The sequence below is a fragment of the Semicossyphus pulcher genome, unplaced genomic scaffold (genome assembly GCF_022749685.1).
Source record: "Semicossyphus pulcher isolate SPU_LCO1_2020_fin unplaced genomic scaffold, fSemPul1.0.p SCAF_7, whole genome shotgun sequence".
Classification (NCBI taxonomy): domain Eukaryota; kingdom Metazoa; phylum Chordata; class Actinopteri; order Labriformes; family Labridae; genus Semicossyphus; species Semicossyphus pulcher.
The window spans coordinates 15,400,689-15,423,154 of NW_027211748.1; the positions used below are offsets into that span (position 1 = coordinate 15,400,689).

At 41.8% G+C, this 22,466-nt stretch overlaps 1 protein-coding gene across 2 annotated transcripts; it reads left to right on the forward strand.

The window, feature by feature from the left end:
• The first annotated feature begins 557 nt into the window (after positions 1 to 557).
• Positions 558 to 18,522, forward strand: mmp16b (matrix metallopeptidase 16b (membrane-inserted)). Of its 2 annotated transcripts, XM_069684168.1 has the most exons (10): positions 558 to 942; positions 2,991 to 3,139; positions 3,696 to 3,812; positions 5,676 to 5,980; positions 9,257 to 9,418; positions 9,892 to 10,109; positions 10,197 to 10,335; positions 11,641 to 11,791; positions 14,509 to 14,624; positions 14,894 to 18,522. In XM_069684168.1, the coding sequence occupies exons 1-10, from the start codon at positions 814 to 816 to the stop codon at positions 15,253 to 15,255; spliced, it is 1,848 nt and encodes a 615-aa protein (XP_069540269.1). In that variant the 5' UTR covers positions 558 to 813; the 3' UTR covers positions 15,256 to 18,522. The 2 variants fall into 2 exon arrangements, with proteins under 2 accessions (XP_069540269.1, XP_069540270.1); XM_069684169.1 differs by lacking the exons at positions 558 to 942; positions 2,991 to 3,139 and adding an exon at positions 3,377 to 3,385.
• The last annotated feature ends 3,944 nt before the right edge of the window (positions 18,523 to 22,466 follow it).

A 22,466-nucleotide genomic window follows, 5' to 3' on the forward strand; every position in this document is an offset into this window, starting at 1 on the left:
TTAGCATCTCTGGGCTATAAAGAGCTGCAGGAGCTATAAATGTCTTGGGAAGCTATTAGGTCATGCTTTCTGGGTCTTCGGGTAGAGATCAGCACAGGGGGAAGTGTAGGATAAATCATTTAAGATAAGTGTGAATAAAAAGAGCTAATGGCCAAATTCTAATAAAACAGGTGATGATGGTGAAGATTGGATACCTGTTCAATTCATTTATTATGTGCAGGCTATATTGTGTTTACTATAGGACAAATATATTAGATAATTTGCTGTATATTTCGAGCAATGTGGGCTAAATGAGTTCATAATCTGGATCTAGGCCTATTTTAATATCAAATCATCTGGCTTCACATGTGCACCTAAATTGCACTTATCCTTGGCCTTTTCAATGTAACAGTGAAACGTACAGGCAGTTCTGAGGCATGGTATTCATCCCTCATGCACTGTGTAGGGCAGCTCTTGTGATGCTGCCAAACAGCGCTGCGCCGTGTGAGAAATCAAAGCGCAGGCGTGGAGTCGGGAGGGAGCCTATCTTGCGCAGACTGGGTACTGTACATGGCCATTGATGCTGCTGGATAGATGTAGCCCCTGATGTAAATAAGAATGGCGAGGGCAGTGGGTCTAACATGCCGCGTTTTCTCTGCTTGACATCGGAACAGTTTATGCCACCATCGGGATCTTATAAAACGCGTGGCCCTATTTTTCCTCGCTTTCATCTGAATCCTGCCTTGACAGCTCGCCTGATGATTTTCATTTGACACAAGAGCCACAGCAGACGGGCGGCTTCTTCTAATAAACACTCGGGAAAAACAGGTCATTATGACCTTAGTATCCTCCAGGAAAAGAAAACCATCGGATTGCTTTCACGCGGCAGCTGTCTGCTTGCATCTTTTGCTTTGGATTTCGTGTGCCGTGTCCGGAGAGGAGGATCATCAGTTCAGCGTTGAGGTAAGACAAATGGCCTTCCCTGCCTCCCTGGTTATCATAAATGACCGAGCTCTCTCCTCCACATCATCTGCCTCAACGTGAAAAATACACAGAGGGCTACATATCGACTCCCCCACGCTATCCGCGGGCTCGATTACCATAACGCATAACAACATGGATGCATTGTAAGCCTATCAGGACGGCTCGCGCACTTAAAGACGAAAATATTCCTCATTTGGAGAGTGCACTGAAACAGAAGGATGCTCGTTTTATTGCACTGCGGTCCATGAGCGGAGCTGATCCAGCCCACTGATCCTAAATGCAACCTAGATAGGATTGGGCTATTTTAGCAGAGATGCCCTACAGCGTGATGTTTTCACTGTTAGATTCACTTTTGTGACAACGTGAAGGCAGACATGCTTTGGCAGCATCCTAGTGTAGGAGGCGACTATAAACATTTACAGGCACAAGTTGCATAATAGGATTTGTTTTTTGTACCCTATTAATTGATGTCATTTTCATCTTCACCTCTGGCTCCCCTCCCACCACTGTGAAGAAATTAAATGCTGAGGCTGACAGTCACACACACACACGCACGCACGCACACACAGACATCATTATTCAATTTTCTGGCTCACTGGAATTTGCCTGATATCTCTCTGAGATCTTTGCCTTTGAACAAACACAACACACGCAGGAAACACACCCACAGGAGAGAGAGGGAAAAAAGGGATAAACAAGGCGTTTAGCTCAGCAGAAAGAGGGATAGAGGCAGAGAGGGGGGGGGGGGATGGACGGAGGAGACAGCTAGTCAGATTAGCTAGCTGGAGCATTTCTCATAGGCTGAGTGGTGATGGGGAGGCAGCTGGGTAGCGTGCAGACAGCTGTGGATAGCGTGGGTATCTCGTGGCCCTCAGCATCAGGATCGAGTCTGCCTGCAAGTGACCCCTGAATGATGATCGGTCTCACCTCTTTCCGTCATATCAAGCTGCACTCTGGCTTTGTAGGACAAGAGGAGGCAGGGCCACAGTCCTGCACATGTACACTGACCGGCAGCCGCAAGACACAAACACTGACTAAGGTCACTGGAAGGGATGCAAATGCAAGCAGTTGCATGATGTCCGGAGAGTCTGTGAGCAAATACACACAGGCAAATTGGAAGCTAAAGCTCTGCTGGAACAATTTATGCAAACAATAGACTATTTACATGCAAATTTCACTTCATTAAAGCCTCTAAACATGTGGTGTTAAGCATGAATACAACCACAGCAGATCATTTTAGTGCAGCTTGTTTTCTTGCTGTATACAAAAGCTTTGCTAGTCATCACATTGCATGTTGTGAGATGCAGAATAATTGATGCACGGACATATTCTTATTGATTTTTATTAATGGGTTGGTCTCTAACTGGGAAAACTAGGAAGGGTAACTCAAGAAGCACCTCGTCCTCATTTAACAGATAGTGTTGGATTGCCCTTGAGCAATGTACACCTACCATGTCAGTGTTTGTGCTCCCAGCAGAAGCAGAACAATACAATAAAGAAATGGCAAAATACTGCGTAAAAAAACATTTAATTTACGCATGCCATGCTATCACACCCAGCATGCAAACATTTGGAGGCATGGATACGTGGACCATGAAAGAACTCTTTGGCCAATCAGATGAGGGCTAGCTTCTATTTGTTGGCAACTGTGAGGTTATCTAACACGATGGCTGAGAGAGGAGAGAAGAGGGAGGATAATGTTGACGAAGACCTTGTGGTGGATTCAAGAGAGACAATGTTTTAAACTGTGTACTGTGTTAAACATGCCAACAGGAAGACATAGGAAGATGTAACTAATGTGCATGTTTTAATGTATATTTAACTTGAGCATATCATATCGTCATCGCAATATTGTACGTTGTTATTGCACTTTGCAGATTTTATTCACATTGTGCAGGCCTAATAGGACATTAAGATAAAGCCTTTTACTTTTGATGTACTTTTTACTTCTCCATGCAGGTCACATTTTCCTAATCATATAGCCACAGTTTAAAGGCCCGATTCTTTCTCCTCCCCTGTCCTCTCAGGGATGGCTACAGAGGTATGGCTACCTTCCCCACACAGAACCGGGAATGTCCGTCCTGCGCTCGGCCCAAACCATGCACTCAGCCATCGCCGCCATGCAGCGCGTCTATGGCCTCAATGTCACCGGGACACTGGATGAGAGGACCAAGGAGTGAGTATGCACACGTGAAAAAACACAGGCACCAGGGCCTGTTAATGACACGCTAAAGCAAATGCTGGGCTCATTCATTTAAAATGCAGCAGGAATGGTTATCAATATTTCAATGAATTGGTGAGAGACAGAAATAGCGATGCTCTTTTCACCCCCCGTCACCTCGCCTGACTCAACCTCAGGCGCAGGTTTTAACACTTCTCCTTCTTCTCATTTTGCATGATGATGCAGTGATATCACGCTGAGGTGAGAACAAAAGTTTTGCCTACGTATTACGTGTGTTCTGTACTTGTGATATTCTGATGTGGTATGAATGACAAACTCTCCTGGCCTCCATTGAGATTTTGATCCTACACTTGTATCAATGGCTGTAGTTTGTAGTAGTTTAGTTGTATTTTGCACATTTGTGCTGCTGTGATTCACTGGCACCTGTCAGGAAGAGAACTACTAGGTTCACTTCAGTGCTTTTTGTTGTCTTGTGATGTTTCCCTCTCAACTCTTATTTTGAAAAGTCTCATCTTTTTTTCCTCTTTTGTTTAATTTTCTCTTCTTTAAGTTGGATGCAGAAGCCCCGCTGCGGAGTTCCGGACAAGTTTAAAAGTGCTTCGAGGTCACGGAAGCGGAGATACGCGCTGACAGGACAGAAGTGGCAGCGTACACACATCACCTACAGGTGAGAAATAGTGGAGGCGGTTGTCATAGCGACCATTGAGTTTTCCTGCGTTTAATGTCGCGTTCAGATGTGTTCATTTTGTCACATCTCCTCTGTCTTTCATCTCCTCCGACATCACATGCTCCGTATTGTCATAGAGACCGCGCAAGTACGTCACATATGTGGGGGCTCACACGCACAAATATAGTCAGAGTCACACATCCAAAGCAACACACACACACTCGCCCATGTGTGCTGTGAGTGTGTGTGCTTTCGGTGTATAAATAACTTGCTCGCAGATTGAAAAATGGAGGCAGTTTTTTTTTTCTAACCCTCCTCCATTTATTCTTTCCTTTTCATAAAACAAAACAAACAATTATAGCTGAGTAGCATAAGATTGAAGGCTTTTCTCTCGCTCATTTAAAACTGTTTAAATTGTGCGTAATCTCAGCAGAAATATTCAAACTCTCATCTTATCTCGCCTGATTAAGCTCCAGCTTTTAATGGCTTCTGAGGAGGACTGATAAACGCGTCTCCGGCACAACTGCAAATTGACAGGTTACAGCAGTAATAGACGATAACGCTGTCAATTTATTCAAATCCTCCCTTCCTCCACGAATTTGAATTGATGAGCCACCTCTCCTAATGGAATGTCAATCAGTGCTGAGCCAGTGCTGCTGCTGACTGCACTTTATTCAGGAAAATGAGTGGAGAGAGAGGGAGAAGATTTCCCATTCCTCTCTGCCTGCCAGGGACTGATAACGACTGCTGTGTTAAAAGTTCACTAAAAGCTGCCGGGCTTGAAATAGTTTTGTCAAGTGCAACTTTTCCTTTCAGTGTCTCCTCATTTTGAAAAGTAAAAAATGTTCTCTTGAAATTAATGGGATAACGAGGCGGGGGGCTGATGCAGTATGTACTTTATTTCTGCTTCACTTTTTTCCACGCAGTTTAAAATTATGTATATTTTTGGCTACTATGAACAGAGTGTAGGAGCTATTGTATAATCTTGAAGATTTTAATTTAAATAAATGTCTGTTAAGTCATTATCTATCGCCGAATGAGGTAACACAATGTTGATTGAGCCTATAGTATTATTATGGGCTGGGTGTCTATGGCGACATTTGTGGAAAAAATCACAAGCGGCGAACAGTGACGCGTTTTCCATCAGCCAGCAGTGGTTGGTCTGCCAGAGAGGGTAGGCGGAGCTAAGCTGCTGCTTTTCCGGTCTCTGCAAGTGTTGCGAGTAAACAGTAATCTACTATGGCTGAACAAACAAAGAAAAGATCGATGACTACAGATACAACTTCAAAAATAAGCGAAAATCCAAAGAAAAGAAACAAATTTGACGCTCAGATGAAGGCAAACAGTCTGAAAAGGAAAGCGACCGTCAGCGAGGAAAATCAAGAGCTACAACAGTAACAAAGGGAGCCAACCGTAGACGTGTGGTTATCTGGGACGTATGCCCCCGTAATTGCCTTTTATCGCGATAAGGTGTGCCACATAGAACGAAACTGAGAACTCTGAACCATGTGAATATTAGAAGTCTTATTCCGAATATTTGAGTTTGTATTTATGCTTTTGTTTTGAAAGAACTGGGCTGTTTGGGCACCGGGTGACGTATATATGTGTAGGTAGGGTAAGGAACTAGAAAGGCGCCACAGATCTTTGTTTATTTGCTGAAAAAATTACCAAAGAACTTCACTAATGCTTGGGCATTTTAGATCCTGAGTAAGATCCACTTATCATGTGCTCGGCTTGATTTTGAATAATGGTTTATATAATTTGATCCAAGGACAAATCTTCTCTACACACTAAACTACAACCTGCAGAGTATTTTCTTTGCAGCTCAGCCCAACTTTTTACTCAATCTCTTTTTTCTTCCAGCATTAAAAATGTCACGCCAAAGGTGGGCGCCCGGGAGACCCATGACGCAATCCGGCGGGCGTTTGACGTCTGGCAGGGTGTGACTCCCCTCCGCTTTGAGGCCGTACCATACAGCGCCCTGGAGACTGGCAGGCGTGACGTGGACATCACCATCATCTTCGCTTCGGGTTTTCACGGCGACAGCTCACCTTTCGACGGGGAGGGCGGATTCCTCGCCCACGCCTATTTCCCGGGCCCGGGCATTGGAGGGGACACGCACTTTGACTCGGACGAACCCTGGACCCTTGGAAACCCCAACCATGATGGTAAGTGAAGGAAAGAGTGGGTGTAAACCTAATTCTATTAAGAGAGTAAAGCAAGAAGAGGCTAAAGCAAGTGAGTGGAAAGGAATGAATAAAAGAAGAGATTATGATTAAGGGGGAGAAAATAAAAGGATGGTTGTTTAATGCAGATTTTTGGCAGGTAAGTAAACAAGCTGTGGAAGTAACAGAAAAACAACAGTTATCAGGAGAGACAGATAAGGACTGATGGGAAGCAAATACTGGAAATACAGATGGCCGGGCAGGAGGGCAATATGACAGCGATGGTATCACAGGGTATGAGGGATGCTTAACCAAAAACAAAGAATGCAGAGATATCTTTGATTGGGCTGTGCTCTGTAAAGACGCATCACCCCATCTGTCAGGATTTTGATGTTTTTTTTCTGCATAATAAGCTCTTCAGATGACAGGATAGAAAGCTGGGCTATTTTAAGACATCGGTTGCTGGCACATGATTACGGCCACTCTGTTTGTAGTGAATGTGATGGAGCTCAGTGGTATGCTTCAAGAGAGGTAACACAGAAAAGTGCCAATAATACATGTCATGTTATGTTTTTGTTATGCTGGGTTGTGTTATGTTTTTTTTTGCATATAGTTAGGTTAGGTTATTTTGTGTTGTATTGTTTTATCTTTTGAAATGTGATGTTTTGTTGTGTTATGCTATTATGGCTAAATTCGGGTTAAGATTAAGCTTTGTATATGTGATATAGTGTTATGTCAAGATATGATTTAAGATTGAATTATGTTGTGTAATCGTATTATAATGTATGCTATTAATAATTTTATGCTAATATGGCCTTATTATGTAAACTTAGATTAGTCTGTATGGGTAAGCATGTTGTGTTGTTTTAGTGTTGTGTGTTGCTGCTATGGGTAAATTAGGTTAATGTTATGTTGTGTTATATTGCCTTGCATTGTGTTTTGTTATGTTGGAATTTGTTGTTATACAATAGTTAGTTCAGACCAAGTAATCTGAATGGATAAGAGGCATTCCTGATATAGAGCACAACATCACTGGGACTTTTCACTCTGTGTATCACGCCGCCTCAGCCAGGTGTTCTGAATAGTGTTAATTAACATTAACGCAAACCGTGTACGTCGACATTAATCAAGCTGGCACCTCTGAATCACACAGCGGACTTTTATTTCACTGGTTAATGATTAATTCAAACAAACAGATAAACGTACATGATAAAAAAAACAGCTGATCTGTGGTAACTTGTAGACACAGAGTGCAGGAAAATGTTTGGGTTGCTTGGCAACAACAGTCCAGTTTCAGATAAGTTGTGGAGCTAGTCGAGTTGGTGGAGCAGAGAATAATAATCAGTTGTTGATTTGTACTTTTTACTACTATTAGCTGCTTGTATAACTGTTGTATAAAAGCAATATCACACTCGAGGTCGTGATGTTGCACTGAATATCAGAGCGGCTGTGATTATCTGCGGCAATCACTGCTGTGATGATATTCAGTACATCAACATCCATCCCTCTCATGTGATATTGCTTAATTATGTACTTGTGTTATGAAAGTCTTGGTTTGTTGTTAGGTTTTGTGAGTAATGTGTTATTTTATGTAATATAATTTGCTTGTTATTAAGGATCATATTATACCATAGCCGATAAAGTGGGCCATCCTACTCGTGTGGATTCAGGCCGGGCTCATCAGCCCAGTGAGGGGGATGAGCTTTTCTCAGCCATGCATCCACACACACTTTAATTACCCTACCTACAGGGCGCCAGGCTTGTCAGAGCACCACCAGGCTACTTTGCTAATACCCATGTGCTATACTCTTACATTTTATCCTCCCATTAGTGGAAGAGGAGGAGAACAGCTCACATTGTGTTTGTTCTGGGAAACTGCTTGCCACCCATCAGCTGCCCTCCCTCTCTCCCTCTTTTGTTCTCATACTCCAATGGTAATTGTCTCAGACTCCCGAGTCAAAATCGTGTGCACCCTTGCGCAGTGTGCCAGGTTTATCTGCATGGAGTGCTGAGGCTGATTCTGAAAAGCTCCTGTCTCCGCTTATGTGTCTGGAAAGCTGTGCAACCTTTAATGGGCTTTCACAGCGGTGTAATTGTAAATGTTGCATGTTGACATGTGCGCTAATGGTAGCTTCGGCCCGTCTCCTGGGAGCCCGTATGGGACGTTTTTTGGTCAGGTGGAAGTGGGTGGTTGTGTGAGATTAATGGGGGAGGGGGAGGTGTAACCTTTTAGCTGCTGGCTGAGGGTCAGTGGTTGTTCGTTGCAGCGCTCCTGGCAGGAGTGCATATCACGTTTTAAAGGGCAACAATCTCCTGGGGACAGCTTCAGTCACAAGCTGTACATAAATGGTGTACTTCTTTCTAAATCAGGTTGACACCAGGAGCTGAGTGCTGACCACAGACACTGCCCGTGACATTTCTCTTCTCTCATTTATCGGTGTGTGTGTTTGAACGTGATCTAAACTAGACCCTCAGTGTTTTCATGCTATGCCAACATCGGTATGTGTTCAGGTGCATCATATGAATGTGTGTTTGTATTGTCTGTGTTCTTACCCGCCCTAGGCGGCAACGTGAGTGTGTCCCTCTGCTCCCTGTGCGCACATGTGGCTAATCTGCTCTTACCAAGAAAAGGAAGAAAGGTGGTCATGCTTTGCAATTTACCTCCAGTCATCTTCACTTGCACTGTTACACTACATTAGCTCAATGGAAGTTACTTTGAGACCAGAGGGCTGTGAATAATGATTATTTTCGTTGTTGATCAATCAACCGGTTACCTCTCGATTCTGTCTATAAAATGTCAGCAAACAACGGCATCAAAGGTTCTGAGAGTGCACAGAAATTGCTCAGTTATGTCCAATCAATTTATCGATGAAATAAAACTCGGAAAAAAACAAAATTCCCTGGAACAAGCAATCATTTTGCATCTTCTGCTTCAATAATTGGCTTAAATGGTTAAAGCCGGTTATCAAAATAGTTGTTGATTTATTTTATAATCAAGAAATCACGAGAAGACCAGAGAGTAGGCCGCTTTTACGTTATGTAATGTGCCTACGTACGCTCCCACATATCTTATTGTCCAATCTCTTGGACGGATTCCTGGAGCACATTTTAGCTCTGCTTCTGTGGCACAATAGCCCCTCGAGGGAAAACAATGTATAGCACTTAAAGGTGACTATAAATATTCTCTTTAATCGTTCTCAGTACTGTATGTACTGTACTGTATGTCGTATATTATGGGGTGTTTTTTTTGCATTTACAATGTCCTTTCCCCCTCTCCAGGTAACGACCTGTTCTTGGTTGCGGTGCACGAGCTGGGCCACGCCCTCGGGCTCGAACACTCGAATGACCCGACTGCTATCATGGCTCCTTTCTACCAGTACATGGACACAGAGAACTTCAAACTACCTCACGATGACCTACAGGGCATCCAGAAAATCTATGGTAACCCTCTACTTTAAACACTATATTCTCTTATGCCTCTATATTAGAGATGATGTAGAACAAAGAAAAAAAACCTTTACAGGAAATTCTAGTTGTTTTAGACCAATGCTGCTTAAAGTTTGTATTGTTACAAAATCTTCAAAAAGTACTGAAGCTTCTAAGTGAGTTAGTGTTATGACAAAGGCTGATGCATCGCTGAGTAATATCGGGTTGAATGCCAGTAAACTGCCTTTGTCAGCTGTTAAATAGGACGGCCAACAGGTGTTTCAAAGGCAATATGAGTCAACTAACAGAGCTCGGAAAAGGACAAGATCTTACATTGGTCAGAAAACTGTTAAGTTATGTAAAATCTCACCAGGCAAAGTCCCAAATGTTGTTCGATCTCACAAACACAGAAATGCTGCACAGACAAAAAAGAACAGTGCGACTTTAAGTGTGAAAGGAGGATAAAAAAAAAGTTTTTGTCTTCTCAGGTCCACCGGACAGAGCACCGCAGCCCACCAGGCCCCCACCCACCGCCCCTCCCCCTCGCTTCCACCCTCCCTCGGACCCCCGTAAGCACGACCGCCACGCCAGACCCCATCGCCCTCCGCAGGGGGCCAAGCCCTCCAACCCCAACTCCAAACCCAACATCTGCGATGGAGGCTTCAACACCCTGGCCATCCTCCGGCAGGAGCTCTTTGTGTTCAAGGTAGAGTGGATCATCAGCCTGAGTGAACATGGATGCTGGTTTTAAAGCAGGTCGATGATGATGATTGTACTTTATCTCTTTCTATAGGACCAGTGGTTCTGGAGGGTACGGGACAACTCTGTAGTCCCTGGCTACCCCATGCAGATCAACTACTTCTGGAAAGGCTTGCCTCCCAAAATTGATGCCGTGTATGAGAATAGTGAAGGGAAGTTCGTCTTTTTCAAAGGTATTAAAAGCACAATCACTTTCCATTTTAGATATTTTGGATTTGTGGAGTTTTTAAGCAATTCCTAGCACTATGGAACAATGTATCTGCAAGTGTCAGTGTTTTGTTGGTCTTGGGGAAAAAGCATTAGGACTCACATGCATACATAAGAGCACAATGTTTCTGTCACTGGTTAGATACTACTTTGCTGATTTAAAATAGGTGGTTATAAGGCACTAAGAGCTGCAGCAATACAGCAACTAAGTCAAGAAAGAAGAAGCTGCTAGCTAGCAAACATGGATGTAAACAATGAAGGATTTAAAACATTCAAAAGATAAGCTTTGCAATTTTTTTATTAGGAAACACAGATTGCATTTAGGTGAAAACACTGAATATAAACATAACTTTGGTTTGTTATCGTGGCAAAAATCACAAGCAGCGCCCAGTTAGTGACACGTTCTCCATCACCCAGCATTGGTTGGTCTGCCAGAGAGGGTAGGCGGAGCTAAGCGGCTGCTTTATCACCATTAGGGGCTGCTTAATAGAACGAAATTGAGAACTTTGAGATTATATCTTTAATCAACAAAAGTAAGAAAAAGGTCAGATTACATAAATGACCTTTTAACCCTTGTAATAAATATATTGCGGTTATATTTTTCCACCAGACACCAGTGATGTGTTAACTGACAAATGACAGAAAGGAGTGTTATTTCATTGCATAGAGCCACTACAGTTGAATGTATATGTGTGAGCTCTCCGCACATACAGTAATCTTTCATCATATAGCAGCTGACTGGTTCACTCTGAGGTGGTATTGCGTTCTCTCCGCTAACAGAGTGGGTGCAGGTCCAGTAGAGCCATCCGTCCATCAGGCAGATTAACATGACATCTGTCACCCAGTGGGATCAGAGTGCCTCATGCTTTATTTATTCACTCAGGGGGACTTAACTGCTTCTGTGTGTATGTGAGTGTCTTGCTACTTACTGCGAGCACACCACACCACCGCAGCAGCTCTCCTCGCTCTGCCTGAGGCGCTCATGATCAAACTGAATTAAATGCAACAATAGCTTCAATAAAAATGAACACAACGGGTCCCGGCGGAGTTGCGTTCAGAGCGTCATCTTGCTGTTTATTTTATTATAGATAACTGCATGGATTTTATGCTGTGTGGATGTTTTGTAAACGAGGTGTTGCATCTGACCTTTTGAAATCACGCGAACAGAAATAAACAGACACAACAGAGAGCTTGCAGTGCTGTGTGTGGCGCATTTTTTGAGGTCATCTTTATGATAATGTCTTTGCCTCCTAACCGTGTGTGTATTTTAGGAAACCGTTTCTGGGTCTTCAAGGACACGACGCTCCAGCCTTCGTACCCTCAGGACATCTCGCTGTTCGGGAGCGGCATGCCCACTCAGAGTATCGAGACAGCTGTCTGGTGGGAGGATGTCGCCAAAACCTACTTCTTCAAAGGAGACAGGTCTGTGAGGAACGATTTCATGTGCTGTTTTGAAGTTAAGCAGTTGGGCAGAACTTTAATCTCTCCGAGGAGTCCTGTGAGGATTGATGGCTGAAATTTCTTTTCAAGTTTCTTTAACAATAAATGGACTTTGTAAAAGGTAGATACCATTTTCACAGCACATATTTTATTTCATTTTAACTGTAAAATACATCACATTGAGGAGTACACTGCAGACAAAAGAATGCAATATAAGTAGGGCCTTTCTCCTCTGCTGTCCTTATCGATGCAATTTGTCTGCTGTTGAAGCATTAACTGATTTTTGGGACTGCTTTGCTTGAGGTATTTAATTATTTTGCACCAAAGTGGATCAATACATCTTCAGTTTTGGCATAGATTAGCTGGCATCCTTATCTCTCCTCAAGCTGCCACAAATTGCTTTAAAAAGCTGCGTCTAGTTGTTGGCTTTCCATCCATTGTGACCCCATGTCAGAGCAGAATATGGAACAGTGATTCAGTTACTTCAGTTTTTCTGTCAAGTATTTTGTCTCCTTGCATGCATCTCTTCCATGGTTGTTGTTAGTTACTTGCGATTTGAAGCGAATCAAGGTGAATTAAAACAAGTCTTTCCAAAACAAGACATTTTGAGAATCTGTTGTTTATCCATCGCGAGGGTCAAACTTTTGAGAATGTGCCAGTGTGACTCACATGTTTGTTCAGCTGTCATGATAAATCACATCCTAAGAGGTCAAGGGACCCTGTGGTGAAAGCTGACAAAATGCTTTGTCATGATACTGTCATCCCTCAACCTGCTGCTGCACATCATGACAAACAGGACGTTCTGTCCATCGTCTCAAACACGATTTTATCTCCCTCTCTCTCTTTCTGTGACAGAGTGTTTGTTCTAATTCTAAGAAATGACACTGTGTAGCGAGATTTATGTGTGCGAGCGCCGGTGTATGAGAAGCAGATCAATCACAACAACCCCTGAAACAGATTTGTCTGGCAGATAAACACAGTATGGATGATGGATGGAGCGTTTTCTCTGGTCATGTGAATTAAATCAGTCGCTGAACAGCAGCAGTCTTGGTTGTTAAGAGTTCTTGTTAGCATCTTCAGGACTTCGCAAAGTAATATCCAATTTAGAATCAGTAACAGAGCCTGTATTGAAGAACTGGATGTAGCCACTAGAGCTGCCACTTTTCAATCAGAATAAGATATATCGTTCGAACCTGGTGAAATATTAATAGTTTGAACTGTAGTGATCGGATTTAAAATTGAAGTGCAGCAGATAAGGCCCGCCCACGAACAAATGAGTCACCTGCTGTCCAGAGTCCCAGAATGCTCTAATGAACGAAAACGAACCAAGCCGCTGTTAACCTTTTCTGCTTCAGCGTCCTGACCGTAGTCAAAAAGCACAGGGGAGACTTACTGTTGTTCTGCTCCAGGGCTGACGCTGTAGCTAGCTACAGGGCTAACTCCCGGCCCTTTAATACACCAGCAGCAAACCTAAACTGGGGGAGTTGTTGTTGTTGATGTTCCTGTTCGATATAATTTGAACAAATTCCATATCACATTGAATTTGTTTGAACTCCTAGTAGCCTTTGCAACTTCACTTCTTGATTTGTAGACTAACATGTTGAAATCTTGAGTTTTCATTTTTGATCCGGTGCATTCTTGGCTTTTGGAGCCGGAAGGAACCATATTTAAACTCGAGGGTGGAGCTGAGGATGAGTGAGGAGTTAGTAAACACTAAGGTCGCAGCTAGTGTTAGCTTGATTTGCAAAGAGTACTGTTAATTAATAGTAGTTAATAGTAATGTTAACTAATTTTGGCCAGCAAACACAGGCTTTAAGCAAACGTGAATGTTGGATAAGGCCTATTTCAGGTAACAGCCCGTCAGTCATAAGGTAGCTACGCCCTAAAGCAGACCCTGCTTTATCACCTGATTCACTCTAAATGGGACCATTACTCACTACATGAACATTACACTGTATTGACGAGTGATATAATAGTAGCTACTGAGACCAGAACGATTAGGAAAAAAAGTTATAAATCAAGTGAAAAGTTGGGTAATTTTGTCATAGACTTCTATTCAATTAGTCTTTGCAACCGATGGAATCGCCCCCTAGTGGCCACTATAAATAAAGCAGATTTAAGGCTCCGGCTGCAGCTACTTTTGCAAATTAAATACAGTCTATAGATATAAGTCCATTAGGTAAAACATGAGTCTTTAGAGTTAGACAGTCTGTAAGTCAAGGCGTCGTCTTATGACAGGCTTTATTGTTTCATATCTCGTCCCCTCCTGCACACGTAATAAATACATTAATTGTACGTTTGAGACTCTGCTCCGTTTCTGTCAATGTGTGGGCATTTTTTGGTCATATGCAAATAGCCTCAAATCTTGGCTGCACATTCTGTACACCTGGCACTACTTCTTAAAAAGCCTGGCTCAAAAGCCCAAAACCTCTTCACACTGGCTTGTGTTGACTATGATTAAGTTCTGTCCCTCGGCCCTGGTTTGAGGTAACGTTTCAGAGTAAGGCTAAACCAGGCGCAGAGGCAGGCTCTCTGGAGGATTAGGATGTCGGTGATAGTTAACAGTAATGCAATTAAGACGGTAGTAGCATTTGTGTACTCCAGAAGACTGACAAATGGATATTGTGTGATTGTTTTTCCTCCAAATTCTGACTTCCCTTGCTTTATTGACTGTGGTATTCCTTTCTGCCATGTTGCAGATACTGGAGGTACAATGAGGACATGAGGACCATGGATCCAGGTTATCCCAAGCCCATCAACATCTGGAAGGGCATCCCTGACTCTCCACAGGGAGCCTTTGTGGATAAGGCCAATGGTATGAATGCTCTATTTATGAAGCACGTTACGAGCTGACATTGGGGCTAAGAGAGGATTTTATAACCTTTGTAAGAAACTGTGACATTTATAAGAGATCAAGAGCAAAAACTTCAAACACTCTAGGGAGACCTTGGCTTCAAATGTTTCTCTCTGGTGTGTGTAGCTATCTTGTAGTCCTGAATGCAACAACGTAGCAGCAGGAAAACAAGAAGCTGACTGAGCAGTATTATATATAAATTTGTCATGTCCTACGTTCCCTCCCTGCAGGCTTTACCTACTTCTACAAGGGTAAGGAGTACTGGAAGTTCAACAACCAGCTGCTTCGCGTGGAGCCCAGCTACCCGAGGTCCATCCTGAGGGACTTCATGGGCTGCGACGGTCTGCCTGCCGACCCGGACTGGGACTGGAACCCCCCGGTGGCGGAGGAACGGCACTACGACAACGGCGACGTGGACGTCATCATCAAACTGGACAGCGCTGGGGGCACCGAGAAAGCCGTGGCTATCGCCATCCCCTGCGTCCTGGCGCTGTGCATGATGGTCCTCCTCTACACTGTTTTCCAGTTCAGGAGGAAGAGCACACAGCGCCACATACTGTACTGCAAGCGCTCCATGCAGGAGTGGGTGTGAGGGACTGTTACTGCTCTGTATAGAGAGGGGTGTGAAGCTCCGATAAAGGTCTAGTTATTACTTGAAGCCCTGAGTACAGTAATTGGAAGCACTGTAAAGGGTACGTAAGGATTGCCGTGTTGGCAGATTTGAAAAACTGCTTGAATTCGTAACGTGCAAGCTGCAAGGGAGCGAAACGATCAGCAGAACTCAAATGAAGACACAGTGAGGGAGCCACATCTCCTCTGTCCAACTAATATGTATGTATCTGCTTTGACTTTTTCTGTATCTTGGAATGAACTCAATTAAGTGAGACAGAGTTAAGCTACTGTAAGTGGGACCTTTGTCTGTCCTCGTCTCTGCACGCCGCTTAAAAAGCCCCTAGCACTAACTTCAGTGGACAAATTAGATATAGGCTTCTACTTTACTTTCATTTCTTAATTAAATCGCTCTGAGCTGTGCTTTTTTTTTTTAATTTAGGGTCCCTGTAAAAGATTATTCATTGTGTGGAGGACTGATACACAAACCAAATATGACCTTTTCTTCCAAAGAGGATTACCGCTCGATGTTGTTTTTGATGGGATCATTTTCCTCCATGGATCGAACATTGTGGCATCATAACTCCGATTTTTCTTTTGCCATCGGTATTCACGTCCACCCCGTCTGCTCTGTAATCTGTGGGGACGGGAAGCAGCCGTTAGTAAGAGCTAGGAACTCAAGACTGTGGTGGCGGTCTATCTCCAAAACAGGGGCCAAAAACCTCTCTGCAATATTTATGAGACTGCCTTAATCACGGATTGCTTATACTCCCTCCTCTTTCTCTCCGTATCTCTGGTTTGGATGCCGGAAACTGAAGGACGCAGTAAGAATACGAACAGGCATTAATTACTGCCCATAATGCAATTTCAAAACCAGTAATTAAGGACAGTTTGATCCACAAAGGGTTCACTGCTGTTGAAATTGTGCAAAGCCGTGCTAAATACCTGATGGCGCGAGGCTTTCAGCTTTCATTCGCTGCCTCACCAGAGGGCGAGAGAGAGAAAGGGAAGGTTATTTGTGTGTGGAAAAGACAGTAATTACCCACTCTATATATGTACTGTATCATACTGTAGTGTCAGCTGAACAGCCAACATCCTGCTTCCCTGTTTTCCCTGACAAGTTTGGATGCTAATACTCCAAACGGCGTCAGATCATTCATTTTGAACAGCTTAACTAATCCATGTTTTGTTTTTAACTTTTGTACAAAGTTTGTAAGTTTACATGATATTTCTCATCGTACAGGACGCACAGAGAGGGAGGAAAGAGACAGGTGGTCGAAACAAACATGTTCCACTTATAAGATAAGACGCACAGTTTTTCTCATGTTAAAGAAGAAAGTCATCACTGCATATCTACCTTGTATCAGTCGCCCAGAATGCTCCATCAAACAAAGTTATTATAAGTCGTTTTTTGACATACAAAGGGAAACTATTGTTATAAAGAAGAAACAATGACATGAATGAATCTACCAAAATAAAAGAACTTATTAACGTCTGAATTCTGAATGAAAACCGGTTTTGCCAATATTGGAACCAGGTTGTTTTATGCACCACATTATAGACAAAGTATAATAATGTTATATTAACAAATTACTAACAAATGTTTATAAAAAAGTAGTCTAACATTGGTGGAATTAACAGGCATATCAGACATCCAAAAGCAGCTAAATTAAGTATTAAGTATATCACAATGTATGATGTTACAAATATATAAGGCATCATACGTAAACCTTAATATGTTTCATCCACTGAAGAAGCAGTTAAAAAAGGAAGACTCTAATTGAGATCAGAGCTGAGCAGGAGCTTTTACTGTTATTATGTATTGTGTTATAAATGCGATACCCAACCTGGTGAAATATTGTCTCGCAATTGCCTTTGATTGCTGCCATACGTGTGACAACGTGGTCGTGTGGTGTGTGGCGTTTAAGAGTTTGCCAGATGACGAGTCTGTGAGCAGTCATGATGTGATTTCTTTTATATTCGTGCTCCTTGATTTTGTTGACTAGAAATGGTCGTTAACTGTACAGGATATCTGCATATCTTCCGTTGATATCGAGGCAATGTCATTTTTATAACAAACAAAAGACAGAATTAGAGATGTTAAAGCCTATCTATCTAAAGGGTGAGGTTAAAGTGTGGTTTAATCTGTGGTGTAAGGGATAAGAGCTTACATAAAGGCGATGCATGCCGTCGTTGAACTAAGATGTCATTCTGTTGATCAATTGGACACTCTTGTACTGTTCAGTCTTTCCCATTCAGGTTAAACGACAGGTTTCTGTTTGACGCATAGACACACCCAAGCTGTCATGTTTTTTTTAAACCATGTGAAAATGACTCTCTTCCAGCCTGTCCCCCCCCGTTCCAATCTCCAGGCGACAGTCGCGGTGATGAAAAGAAAACGTACACATTTTAAAGAAAGGAAGGAACATCTTTGCTTTCCCGCAGCGCTGGCGAAATTGCTGCGCGCACCAGTCCATGTTGATTCACGACCACTGTAATTTAAGGAGGAAGCGACAACCTTTGGCTCAGTGTTGTGTGTGATGTCTTCTCAGTTTGTGTGTTTGTGGTGAGGGTCTGACGGCTCCGGCGAGTGTGAATTAAAGATGGCCAGTGAAGCGAGTCGGTACTATATTTATTGCCGTATTTATTCCTCTGTGCTCAGCACCTCAAATCTTGCATTGCATTGTACTGAGGGCAAGAAGCTGTCAATAAAGTGGGTTTGAAATGCAATGGTTTATTCTAAAGTAATCCTTCTTCTTATATTGCTTTAACAACAAACAATTCATCTGGTGCGAATGTTTTCTCCCTGCTTTGAGAGGTAAATCACAACCTTGAATAGATAACATATGTTCACTTTTCTTTTTGACACTTACATCACTTGAAATGCCTGACATTTTAGAAAGAGTATGCAGGAAATCTCAGTGCTTTGACCTGTCCCCGTTTATCTCCAGACTCCTCAGTGCTCTTTTCCGTCTGCCTCGACACACGCTGCTAAGCATAAGTCATTAAAGGAAGTAGATAAGGCCGATTAGACAGCAGTCGATACGCCGGAGAGGCAGGGTGCGGAGGAGACGAGGAGGAGCATTTTGCAATAATTGCAATCAAGCTCTTACTCATATATACTGGCATTGTGTATGAGAACATATTGCATATGTACATAAAGACAGTGTTTACTCTCTGCTGTGTTTAAATCCATTCATTCTGAGGATGAAGAAATGTGGTGTGTTGTAAATAAACAAGTGCATAATGAGTGTGTCCTCATATCATGCTCTCACACACAAACACTCATCAGACACTGGTGAAAAGTTTTATAGTTCATGACCTCTCTCCCCCGGGTAATCTTCTGAAGCCAAGTGACAGCAAGAAGCTGCACAACAATAGTCCTGCTAATATGCAACATTAAAGACGTATTTATCCAGGAAACTGAGTGCAGTCTTTTGCTCATGGTAACCTCAAGCTTGGTCAGAACGTAGAAGTTCTCTATGCATTTATTGTGATAAAATGTCTCCTGAACCCTCTCCAGTACCCCATTTAAAGACTGCAGGTCCCTGGAAACTCTGGGCTGCTGTCTGGTGTGAAGTCCCAAACAATATGACCAGAAGGGGGCCCCAATTCCCTCAGGGTGCTCTGTCCATTCACTCCTAATCTGGCCCTGCACCAAATTCACTTGGGGAGACCTTATGAAAAGCTATTTCATTAAACATTTCCCACAACATCCCTAAAGCAACACAAACAAACTAATGAAGTAAAGTAGCAAAGCCTGGTCCAAATTGGGTCTGTCAAAAACATAAGTTTAATCAAGATTTTGAGCCTCAATTATGAAGTCCCTGTTCGTTGAATGACAGTGGCTGATAAGGCCGTCATCAGTGAATCAATGGGTTCTTCAAGTACATGGTTGGCAACATAAAAGTCAACATCAAAAATCAATTGAAGTTTGTTAGCTGCACATCTGTTAATCTAGAAGTGTAGTGTTCTTGTAGAAATACTCATATTGTATGCGAGTCAGAATAATACAATACAGTTACCCATGCATTTCAGTCTTTTTGTTTATTCACTGTCCTTTTTCTTATTAAAATTTCTCTTTTTCTTAAAATATTTATACCATTATTAATATACATCAATAATATTTATGTATTTAATTATTTTTAAGTATAATATTCAAATATTTATTAGTATTTATTTATCAGTAGTATAGTATTTCTTAGAAAATACAACGCTTGTAAAGATGTCCATTAACAAACTTTAGGTTTCAAAATCTTCTACCAAATGATGCATATATTTGATTGATGAGAACCCATTTGAAATTAAGTAATAAAATAAATAAATGTAATATTTTAAAAGTAACATAATCCTGTTTAATATACTCTCCCAGCACCCCTCCCCCATCTCTGACCTCTTGCTCTATAAGTTCACCACCATTAATAACAAATTATTTGCATGAAGCCATATAATTCCTTATTAACATAGTGACGCCCCTCATGGTCGTTTACAAAACAGATGACTATTTGTTTCTTTGTTAAATTTGATTTGTATGTAAATCTGTGAAATCACAGATTCAGGAGAGAGGAGAGCCATTAAAGAGTCAGTTAACCCCAAAAATAAATTCAGCTAAATTAACCACCACTAAGTTTTTATTTTACTTTACAATACTTGAGTCATCCGTATCCAAGATCTCTGAACGGAATTTTGTTTGTGGGGCTAAAGCTATTGAATGTTTCTGGGTCTTTCCACTAACTTTGGTTAGGGTTAGAGGGTTAGCTGTACAATAAATGGCATCTTTAGCTAACAATTGTACACAGCACATAGCCAACATACACATCACAATACAACCGGGAGCCCAACATTAAAGGATTGCTCACTTGTAAACTACATACACCCAAATTGTATAATTTATGCACTTTAATAAAGCATTAAAAACACATACGTTACGTGATAGTCAGTTGCTTATTTACATAATATGCGGTCGTAAGTTACATGCTTATCAACTTGTGGCTAGGCCAGATAGCATACACTGTTACAGTTGCACTCAAACATACCTGGTAAGCTGCTTATTAGTTAGAAGGGGGTAAATCTTGAATGCTGGCCACTTTCCTTATCTTCTTTCTTGTCGATAATAGAATATATGTAGTTAATTATTACTTAAACTTAACTTGAGAGCTCATCTTCTAACTTTTCCCAAGGTGTGCTGATTACTTGTGACGTGCGAAACACCGATCGGCGGTCATTAGTTCCGCCTCAATGATTAGTATTGCAATTACCGGTAGGAACCAAAAATAATAAGGTGGACAACTAGAGAATAAACCGACAATGTGTAGCAGTTACACAGCGAGTTGATTGTGAGGAGCACAAAGGAAGCGCCAATTACGAGAGATTCCTCATATGGCTGCTTTTCTGGGATTTCCAACAGTTCAAGAGTCCTCCCAACAACAAAAAAACCTGTCATGCATACAAATGAGCAAAGATAATTGACGGACAAAGCATGAGAAACAGGCAAGTCATATGGAACTTTCTTGTCTTCTGTGGGTCATCCCCTGACTGTCAGATCACATTTTAAACAGGCGTGAAAAGTCACGGGATGATGGGTTGATTGATGGTCATTTCTGACTGTAATTATTATCTGTATCAGTACCATGGTGCAGTCAGAAGTTGTACTAAGTCATTCTGCCATGTTGAAAAATTCCCTCTCTATGCAGAAGTTGAAGTGTAAGAAGAAGGTTCCTCAGATAAATCAGCCGCTTTCCAGTACCATTAGAAATATTGAGCTCTACACACCAAGGTCTTGGCCTTAACTATAACCTAGCTAGCAAAGCACTGAGACAACATGATGTGCTTTTGGACTGAACCCGGTGTGTGTACCCCTCACACCCCTCTAAGAAGGTGCCCCCAGTTTTACTTTTTGAATGAGGGCGTTGTCTGTCGTCACCTGATTCATAAGGGCTCTTTAATCACTCTTAGCTTGGCCCCTCACCTTCTGTTTTCGGGAACCCTATGCGACAAGTGAACCAACAACAAAACACTCCAGCAATGTTAGGGTTTTTGAAGGGGTGAGTAAACCCGGTCAACCTTTAATGACACAGGTGCATACTGAATCTGTATCAAGATTCAGCATCGCTTTGGTCTGTCAGGTAAGTCAATTACAGATTCTCTTTTGATGACCAGCTGTTTAAATATCGTACATTGCAGCACTCAGTAGGAAATGAGTCATCCCTGTAAGATTTTTTAACTGCACTTATTTTGTCTGGGTATCATTTATGTCACTGCTGCTGATATTCCCGTGTCCCTTCTACAACTCTGACCCCTGCAAAGATGATGCCTCCTTGTTAGATTTTATTATGTGTGGATATCCATGTGAGGATGTGTGTGTGTGCTTGTTGCCTCTCTTTGTGTCAGGGTGCTCTGTCCATTCACTCCTAATCTGGCCCTGCACCAAATTCACTTGGGGAGACCTTATGAAAAGCTATTTCATTAAACATTTCCCACAACATCCCTAAAGCAACACAAACAAACTAATGAAGTAAAGTAGCAAAGCCTGGTCCAAATTGGGTCTGTCAAAAACATAAGTTTAATCAAGATTTTGAGCCTCAATTATGAAGTCCCTGTTCGTTGAATGACAGTGGCTGATAAGGCCGTCATCAGTAAATCAATGGGTTCTTCAAGTACATGGTTGGCAACATAAAAGTCAACATCAAAAATCAATTGAAGTTTGTTAGCTGCACATCTGTTAATCTAGAAGTGTAGTGTTCTTGTAAAAAATACTCATATTGTATGCGAGTCAGAATAATACAATACAGTTACCCATGCATTTCAGTCTTTTTGTTTATTCACTGTCCTTTTTCTTATTAAAATTTCTCTTTTTCTTAAAATATTTATACCATTATTAATATACATCAATAATATTTATGTATTTAATTATTTTTAAGTATAATATTCAAATATTTATTAGTATTTATTTATCAGTAGTATAGTATTTCTTAGAAAATACAACGCTTGTAAAGATGTCCATTAACAAACTTTAGGTTTCAAAATCTTCTACCAAATGATGCATATATTTGATTGATGAGAACCCATTTGAAATTAAGTAATAAAATAAATAAATGTAATATTTTAAAAGTAACATAATCCTGTTTAATATACTCTCCCAGCACCCCTCCCCCATCTCTGACCTCTTGCTCTATAAGTTCACCACCATTAATA